Source organism: Canis lupus, chromosome 27 (assembly GCF_011100685.1).
Source record: "Canis lupus familiaris isolate Mischka breed German Shepherd chromosome 27, alternate assembly UU_Cfam_GSD_1.0, whole genome shotgun sequence".
Classification (NCBI taxonomy): Eukaryota; Metazoa; Chordata; class Mammalia; order Carnivora; family Canidae; genus Canis; species Canis lupus.
The window spans coordinates 21,153,783-21,163,485 of NC_049248.1; the positions used below are offsets into that span (position 1 = coordinate 21,153,783).

Here is a 9,703-nt window from a genome sequence, read left to right on the forward strand (position 1 = left end):
GAACCTTGGGAAAGATTTTGGTCCTCATTTTTAGAAAAACAGAAAACCATAGGAGGGTGTTAAGTGGAAGTGTGATGTAGCATTATTTAAAAGAATATTGTCAGGGTACCCGGGTGGCTTAGTTGGTTAAGTATCAGCTTTCAGCTCAGGTCATGATCTCAGGGTCCTGGGGAATCAAGCCCCTCATCTGGATCCCTGCTCAGCTGGAAGTCTGGTTCTCTCTCTGCTCCCCGCCCCTGCTTCATACTCTCTCTTTTTCTCAAATAAATAAATAGGATCTTAAAAAAAAAGAATATTGCATGTATGAAGACTAGGGTGGAAGCAGACTCTAAATATTTAATATAATACTTAAATTCAATACATAAATCAAAATAACACACACAGAATCTTCTTGTTTCCTAAAACTAAATTAAAAGGTTCCTGAAAATTTTTGGCCAGCGTAATGTATTTTAGCAAAAATAGGTTTTCAAATCATTTTAATACTCTAAAACATTTGTATTTTAAAGAATTATTGATGTGATCTTCTCTTCAATGTGGCTGACACCAGCTGAATGATGTCCCTGCCTGAGCCATGACTTGACATAGGCGGCTCCATCAAACGCATTGATTGACTTCCTCATTGACTTGATGGTCATTAGGTTGTTGGTGCCTAGCATTCAGTTGCAGCTGGAAGGGGGCTGAGGGACTTGGTCATGCTTCATATCTAGATTTGCCCCTGGGTGCAAGGGCATTCTGTATCAGACTCGGAAATCCTGTATTTTAATCCCACTGACCACGCCCCAGCATTACCTGCCCTGCAGCCTCTGTCCATCCCACTGACATTGACTTGTCAGTGGGCAGCAGGCAGGCATTATACATATCCTTATTGTTGGAGTGGAAGCTGCCTTCTGGCTCTGCTCAGCTGTCCTGGAGTGAGAGTGGGGGACCTGCATCTGTGTCAGAACTGCTAGGAAGTCTGATATCCCTCCCAAAGTCTCTGTTGAGCTAAGTCTTATTGAAGATAGATTCTTTTTGGCATCCTATTAAAAAATGTAATATTCTGAAAATTGGTGTAGGTACATCCATACACACTGGGTAATGAGTACCCAGCTTGGACTCTGGGGAAGTGGTAGAGGTAGAGAGAATTGGTCGTACTCTGGATATAGTTTGACACCAGACCTAATAGATTTTTGTGGATAGATGGCATGTGAGATATAGAAGAGAGGTGTCAAGTATGACTCCAAGGTTTTGGCTTGATTGGAAGAAAGACGGGGGGTAGAGGGTAGGTTTTGTTAGTGGAAACGGAGTATTTGGTTTTAGGCAGGTTTTAAATGCATATTGGGTATCTAGGTGGAGCTTCAAGTACCTGCTTGATACATGAGTCTGGAGTTCAAAGGAGTGGTTAGAATTGTTCAGAAATGATTAACTTAGTAACCCGAGAAACAATTTCCATTCATCTGGGTAGAATCATGAGTCATTTGTTTAAGATAAGATTTGAATATATTAATGATTACCTGCCTATTTCAAATGTTCATAAATGAAGTAAAATGAATACAACCCCCCAAACCTGTGTAAAAGGCCATATAAGAGCTCAGTTTTCTGATGTTCAACTATGTGAAACAGAAGAATAAACCCAGTCTCTCAACTTAGTGCTTCTTTTTGCGTCTTCTTCCCTTCTTTGAAGAAAGAAGAGCTAAGGATGATTAAACCAAGTTTTGATAGAAAAATCTCACTTTAGCAAGTGCTATCATGCTAAAGCTATATATGCCAGGCCTGAATTCAGGAAGAGCATATAGTTTTAAGATAGGAGGTTGGAGATTTAAAGAAAAAAGGTTATGTGATTTCCATGATACATCAGGCTCAGATAGAAGAGCTAGGAAAACATTTCAAATCTTGGAAGGAAATACAATCAAAATGAAACAAAAAAAATGTAGTTCCCTTGGAATAACCAATTTCAAGGACAGGAATGTCTGAGAGGTGTTATCACTGTATATCTCTTTCACATGCCTCTAAAATTTTTTTTTCTTTTCTTGAGCTTTGAATAGGGATAATTTCGTGAAAGAGAAATCACAAAACTACAGTGAGTACGAAGAAAATATTTTAATAAAATACTCAATACAGTATTTCCCTGTAGGGGCTTTTAAGAAGTGAGAAGCCAAAGGAAATAATTGCCACTTTTGGGAATCCAGTCCTAAATGAGACAGGAATGTTCTTAGCCTTTCTCCAAAGCTCTTTGCCCAGTTCCGCCAACAGGCTGCCATTAGGAGGACGAGGAAACCTGCAAAGGTCACTGTGAAGAAGTGACTGAACACAATCTGTTTAGAAGCAGCCAGAGATAAGCAGTTTTTACCTCTGGCTTCTTACCAGATGTAGTATCTGGAAAAAAAGAGAGGGCTACATACTAGCTGATACAAAAGGTGTTAACAGCATACTTTTAGGGTTCCCCCTCATCCTACCTGCATTTCTAGAGGGCCAACGGAAACAGAGAGATCTGTGGTTTCAACCACTAAGCATTTCACACAGAGTCATTCCTTGGCCAGCTTTTGTACTCAAGGTCTATTCCTATTACTGTAATCCTTGGGTTTCAAATTGAGAGAAACAAGAGCATACTATTTCCTATACACAATAGAAGAATATCACTGCAAATACTGCACATATGAAACAAGTGTCAGCCATGAATCCTCCATGTTGTGTGTTACTGTTTATTGACACAGAAAGTGCTGTTGCTTGAATATGAGCATCTGGTGATAGAAGGATAAATTACTGTGTTCCCGCTCTAGTACAGTCTGACAGTGCTTTGCATAAACCACCAGGTGTGTCTTGCTGTCATGATTCTGATGTGTTCTGATTTCCTTCTGGAGTCATAAATTGCACCTTTGGCACCATGAGGGATGAGTTGTTCCTTCGGATGGAGTTGTTTCTCCTCATAGAATTGTTTCTCCTCATGGAATTGCGCTTCCTCAGAGAATTTTGATGGGACAGCTCACTCTTCTGGAGGGTCTGAATCAGGATGGAAGGCTTCTCATCCAGCTCTCGGGCACTGCACCTGGGAGCAGCTACTTTCACAGTGTTGCCAAATTTAGAGTAATCCACAGAATACACTCCCTCCTCCTCAGTTACAATAGACACAAAGCGATGGCCCCATTGGATCTCTTCAGCGATATAGGAGGTTCTCGCTTGTGTGGTGATGCCAGTAGTTTCGACCACTCCTTCCAGAATCACTATGACCTCTAGGTCTTGGTTGGCGAGGTCAGTTGCTGAGATGTCGTACAAGGGGCTGCGCTTGTCAATCACATGGCAAATGATCAGAGGGGCCACCAGAAAAATGTTGTTACTCTCAATTGGGTTATCAACAGGAATGTCCAGCTGGTGAATGGGCACCACCTCCCCTTCGGGGGTAGTTGTCTTCTTGACCACCTGGATGCGCACTGAGGCACTGATGATCATGCTCTTCCTTAGGTCCCCCACACGGAACATGAAGCACAGTTTGCCATTTCGGACAGCAATCACTGCATGGCGGCTGAAAATCAAGGTCTCTGCCCTTCTGTGAGCCTGAGCTGTTTTCATAAAAATGCAGCCCAACATGACTGCATTGATTATCAAACCCACAATGTTCTGGAGAATCAAAACTGTGATGGCCAGAGGACATTCCTCTGTCATCATTCTCCCTCCAAATCCGATGGTCACTTGAACTTCAATGGAGAAGAGAAAAGCAGAGGTGAACGATCTGCAAGGAAGGACATCAAAAAATAGTGCCATCAGATCAAATTTTGAACAATGAAATAACATGCCAAGCTGAATTTTCCATTTTCTCCCTCCAAAGGCTATTAAATGCTTTTGGAAAGACTTGGCCACTTAACTTGTCAAATGTCTGATTCTAAACACAAGCACTTTCTCTCTCTATCTCTCTCTCATTGGAATGCGTCTACTTCCAGACTTCTGGGAAACGGTTCTATTGTTTTCTATGTCATGTAACGATGGACCTACTTATAGGAAAGCATTAAAATAATAAGTTAAAATAATAAACCCATACTTGTATTTATAGGCATATTTTGTGAAATACTTTCACAAAGGCGTAGTTTACTTGGTGAAACTTCCTACCAGGTAGATATTTATTAGTCATTGCATATCTGAGTGTAAGTGACTGGAGTCATATGGGAAGGTCCTGAATAATAAGTGAACTTTTTATTATTTACAACCCTGAAAGTCATATTCATTGGCTAACACTTATTGTGTATCTTATACAAAGAAAGCATAGTGCTAAAAGGTGGTATAAAACACATCATGTAAAAGTACTAGTATTTTTCATAAAAAAGAATGTTTTGCCATTTGGAAAGAAAACTTTTGTTTTCTTGTATCATTTTGTTCTAGAATTCTTGAGAATAACTTGGGATATTAAAGGAAAAAATTGAGGCAGAGACTAGTAAGTGACTGTCTCAAGATCAAATAATTAATGAGAACTTGAATCTTCTCAGTTCTGGCTTGGTGCTCTGAAAGAGGGAAAGGGAAAGAGAGAGAATAAGTGTCAGTATTTTCTTGGGAAGCTTTTTCAAATTGCACATCTCTTCCATATTTCAATGCAAACACTGATTTGGTAGGTCCAAGGTCGAACTAGGTAAGACTTACCTGGAAAAGCTCTCAGATAAGTCTGATTTATCCTTTTGCTTAAGATGCACCACATTTGGTTATTCTGAAGATTAATGTATTCACTTAACTACATATCCTATACTGCTGTGACTTCTTAACAAAAACAGGGTTAGTTCTGTGTTTGCCCCCAGTGCCAATTTCAAACTTCTTTAATTTTACAGAAAGTTAACTACATACAGGCTATCCGTGTTACCTATCCATGTGCTTTTGTGCAACACAGTGAGGGGGAAGCAGAAATAATTCTTTTGATTAGCCTTTAAGTGGAATGTGAAAATTTATTTTTTAAGCCCTTTTGTTGCCAAAAAGATTCATGGAAAACCACAATAATTACTTTTTGCACTAGCTACACAGATGTCGTATGATCCAAAAACTCGGCGAAGAATAAGCATGGACCCCAGACGAAAGGCTTGGACCCAACGCTGCTTTCTAATAACATCTATATACCTCATGGATCAGCCTGACGATGAATATTCCCAAATGTCTCGCTTTAACCAATTGAGGGATTATTCATGTGTCATATTTTACATATTGTTTATTTTATGAACAATTTTAATTCTAAACATTATATAGTGCAAGACCCAGCCTTTTATGGACACCTATCATGCTAAACACCCTTAAAAGATGAAAATGTGCAGTTGTTCATTTGTTCTGCTACAGAGGGAGTTAGGCTGAATAAGAAGAAAAATGCTGGTTTATTTTCTGACTCATATTGGAAAGTCATCCACATGAAAGGGAAAGTAAGCCACTCTAAAATGAGAATGGTAAAATTTATTTGGACATATTGGTGAGTAACCATCACAATAAGTTGTTTTTAATTTCGATGAAATGCTGGGACACTGAACTTCTGAAAGGAAATATAAAGAATGAGAACATCATTAGGCATCTTTTAAATCCCCTTTGAGAGAGAATAGAGATTTACTGTTTCTATATTTTTGGTGAAAAAGATTGTATTATGTACAATTGGTTATGAGTAAGCTGCATGCTGAGATTAAACTATAAATAGTACCATAACATTGAAATATAATTAGTAGGATTTTAACCTTAAAATATGTCAAGTAACTTCTTTTTTTTAGGTAAGAAGTGCAATTAAAAATTGTCATTCTGATAAAATCAGCTCTGTCTCAATGTATTTGCGACACCATTTCTCACAATAAACTGATTGTTCCCACCAGCATCGGGGGAGTGAACCTGCTTCGGAACACATCTTGGTGGAAAATAAGAGCTAGCACTAAAACAGCTTTTAACAACCAGTGCACTCCGTAAATTCTTTAAAAAAAAAAAAAAAAGCATTGAAAGGATGTCACTTTTGATGATACATCTTTAACAAACTGCCTTGTGACTTCTTTTTCACAGGAAAAGCCAATATACTTGTCTTATAATTAAAATCCATCATTTGTTTTCGAGGCTTATCATTTTTGTTTATCTCTTTTTATGACTGTCTACTGCATGTTTATTAAAAATTTATCTCGATATGAAAGTGACTTACCAACATCCATGCCCGTAAATTTCTTAAAGAGAAATATTACAAATAATGATATTTGACCCTACAGATGCCTGTTACAGTGTTTTAATTGTTTCCTTTGGATCTGCTATGCTGGTGATCACCCACATTTTTCATCTTTATTTTCTTTGTGACAAAAGTCTATGAAAAGTTCAAGACAAGAAAATAATATCTACTTGTTGACGAAGGATCAATCCAATATATTTTTCTCTCCTCAAAATCCGAGCTGAAATCAGTGACGTGTGATTTCTGCACACAAATGCTATATCCCTCCCTGATATGTTGGCATTGCTGTCACTTAGGAAATGTGCGAGGACGGACAAGGTCACGGGCTGGGCTTCTGCTTCTTGCAGTGGTATGCTAATTTCAGAAGATTTCAGGGTCAGTAAAGATCTCATTCTTTACAGTTGCCTGACAGATTGGTGCTTGTTCAAGTTGTTTTGCTTTGTACACTATGTAGATTTGGAATATTACTCAGAAAATGTCTTGGCAAAGTTTCCAGCATTATTACCATTGTTTCGCTTCAGAGTGAATATTTTTGCAATTGATATAAATGATTTCTTTCTGTCTTCCAACAAAACAAATTAAAAGACAGATCATCCCAACTAAGTGTTCTTAGGCCATGTGAAAATATGAGGAGAATCGCTGAAATCAAATTCATTTTACTTACTTTTGAAACACAATGTAAGAGAAAGAGCAAACATTAGGCTACCTGAGGATTATCTTGTCCCTATTCTATTAAAGCTTGTAAAGAAAACTCCAACATTTAGTCAATTCTCTATAATCTCTTCCAGGCAAAACTTGGCGCAATTTCCATTAAAAACTACTTTTTTCTAGTTCTGCGTCTCAATATAACTTTTACTTTTGGAATCCAATGCAAGCAGCCAGATATTTAAGATAATCTTGATAGAGAAGGGCTTACTTATATCTACTTATTTCATTTTTAGTGGATCTTGAATCTCGGATACCTCTCCACCAGTGTTTTCCCATTTCCCTTGCAATTTCTGAAAATGTCATGAGTAGGAGAAGTCAGGGAAAAATATTACTAGCATTTGCACAGTATTTTTTGTCGCTCAAGAGATATTTCCTTGAGGATGGGGGAACGACGGACATCAGCTTTTTCATACTGAAAACTGAATGTGTGCTTTTTCTGAGTAAGGCACTCTGTGGACTCCTTTGAACCACAACCATTCTTTAAATAACCAATACAGTATTTTTAAAGCTCACCGGAGGGATCAACGCTGGCGTTTTCAGGGTCTCCTCATCCATAAAGCTGCATTTAAAAAGATTCTTAATGTGTTAGATTAGGGTTTTTCCCACTCCTTTGTGCCCGAAGGCACTAAAGCAAATGCTTTATTTCACTTTCAACAAATTAACCGTGATAGGAGAGCAAGGCAGTTTAATTCTTTTTTCTATACTGTTGTCAATCCCTGCCTCATCCCACTGCATTCTTACCTGACATTAGTCACACAAACAGTGGACTCCAAACCACTTTTCTCCATTCCACTTTTCTCCATGTAGGCGTAGATGTCCCCGTGGGCAAAGGCCACCAGCCACCACATGATGGCGAAGAGCAGCCAGCTGCAGAGGAACGACATGGTAAAGATGACCAGCGTGTGGCGCCATTTCAGGTCCACCAAGGTGGTGAAGATGTCCTGCAGGAATCGTCCTTGCTCACGGATGTTCTTGTGCGCCAGGTTGCACGCCCCGCTCTTGGCGATGAAGCGGGCTTTGGGGAGGCGGTCCCGGACGCGCGGCTTGCGCAGGTTCTCCGCCGCGATGCGCGCCAGCACATACTCCTCGGGGATGATGCTCTTTCTGGCCAACATCGTCCTGTCACCATAGCCAGCCTATTCACCTGTCTCGGACCTGCCTCTCCTTCCCTCGGGACGTCCTCCTGCACAAGGGAAACGACGTTTGACAACTTTCTCCTCCCCCATGTCCTCCCCTCTTCACTTCTTGCATTCGGGGACATGTCTATACGTCCCAGGTGCCATGCAAAGCTAAGGTGTGATTTTAGGGATCCCAACACGAATCTAGTTTTGTGCTTGAGTTCTGGGACCGCGGAGAAATTATTTGGTCTGGATCGGGACTGCTTCAATTTTCCTTATCGTTCTGAACACATATGGGCACAGCCTTAAACAGAACCGGGAGCCTTCCTGCAAACAGAAGGCTCAACGATAATTCTGAGATTAGCCGCGTCTGTAGATCAGGGAGGGCAAGGATACAAACACGCGGCGTCTATGATGAAAGTGAAAGCCAGCTGGGTATCACGATCCAGTTATTGCCTAGACGTTATAGCAGTATTAAAAGTAAAGAGAGGAAATCCTTCCTCCGTTATTTTTAGAAGGAGGCAAAGAAAAGGCCGTGGCCTCTTGCGCAGTATAAATAACATGTTTAGTGCAATGTGACAGAATAATAATGAGCGGTGTGCTACGTAACTTGAAAATGAGGAAGTATTTAAGGTTTTCAAGAAGTTCGGATTGCATTTAAAAAAAAGAAGAAAAAATCCCATCGGAACGCATAACATAAATGGAAAACTTTACAGCGAAGGGATCAAACGTAGAGGCTGCAGGAAAAACCCGGACGACCGCCCGCGGGCTGCAGATCGAGTGGAGAGAGCGTGCCCCGAAAAGCGCATCCAGCACTGTAAACCTCTGCTGTGCTGGGCATTTTAAATCATTTGCGGGGATGCGAACAGCCCCCCCCTCCCCTCCCCGGGAGGAGCGCTGGAACTTACAGAGTCCGGGCCGCGGGCGCGGCGGCTGCACCTCCCTCCACCCGCCGGCCGACCGCGGGCGGGTCCCGCGCTCTCCCATCCCGGCGCGCGGGTGCAGGGACCGCGAACGCCGCAGGGCCGGATCCGGGGGCCGCGCGTCCTAGGAGAGGAGTTAAAATAATAAAAGGTGCAACTGGATCTGGACGCGGGAGGGCTCGAGGAAGGGGGATGGGTGTGGATCTTCCCCTCCCCCTGCCCCGCTCTACTCCCCCGGCCGTGGCTCCGGGCGCAGGAGGGGCTGGGGGGAGAGGACCTTGGGGGTGATGCTCCACAAACCGGCCTCCCAGTTCCCGCTTCGACGCGCGCCAGACCTCGGAGGCCGCGGGAGCCGGCGAGGTGGAGGCGGGAGGGGCGGGGGGAGGCGCGTCCCGCCGAGGTGGGGAGCCGGCCCGAGGGAGGGGCAGAGGGCGGGCGGGGGGGCGGGACCCGGGGAGCGGCTCTGCCCCAGTAGCCGCGACCCCCGGCCGCCAGCTTGACCCCCTCGCCTTTAAAAGGCTCCGCGCTCCGAGGAGAGCACTCGCGAGGCCAAGTTCACTGACGTAAAGGGAATTTATTATTATTATTTTTTATTCTTATTTTGTAATCTGGGTAGATAACTGGGCCACTTAAGAGCGAATAAAACCGGATGCAGAGATCAGAAAAACAGTTTTCCGAGGTGTGCAAGCTGTGCGCACACATTCACGTCACATTAAATTTGCATCTAGCGGGGATGATGCAGGTGGAAGAGGTTTTGGAACCCACTACGGTCAAGCGTTTTTCACCGGCCAAAGCTGGTTCTCAGGGAATCAAACGCGCGC

At 42.3% G+C, this 9,703-nt stretch overlaps 1 protein-coding gene across 1 annotated transcript; it reads right to left on the bottom strand.

The window, feature by feature from the left end:
• Positions 1-2,064: 2,064 nt before the first annotated feature.
• KCNJ8 (potassium inwardly rectifying channel subfamily J member 8) lies at positions 2,065-9,251 on the bottom strand. Its single transcript, XM_038577015.1, has 3 exons — positions 8,868-9,251; positions 7,583-8,024; positions 2,065-3,706 (listed from the first exon to the last, which is right to left on the bottom strand). The coding sequence occupies exons 2-3, from the start codon at positions 7,954-7,956 to the stop codon at positions 2,806-2,808; spliced, it is 1,275 nt and encodes a 424-aa protein (XP_038432943.1). The 5' UTR covers positions 7,957-8,024; positions 8,868-9,251; the 3' UTR covers positions 2,065-2,805.
• Positions 9,252-9,703: the final 452 nt, after the last annotated feature.

What these genes read in the sequence shown, in the direction of transcription:
- KCNJ8 (XM_038577015.1), bottom strand. Translation starts at nt 7,956, where the DNA reads ATGTTGGCCAGAAAGAGCATCATCCCCGAGGAGTATGTGCTGGCGCGC. An exon ending in GTTTGTGTGACTAATGTCAG is followed by an intron (nt 3,707 to 7,582) that starts GTAAGAATGCAG and finishes CCTTCCTTGCAG; the next exon opens with ATCGTTCACCTCTGCTTTTC.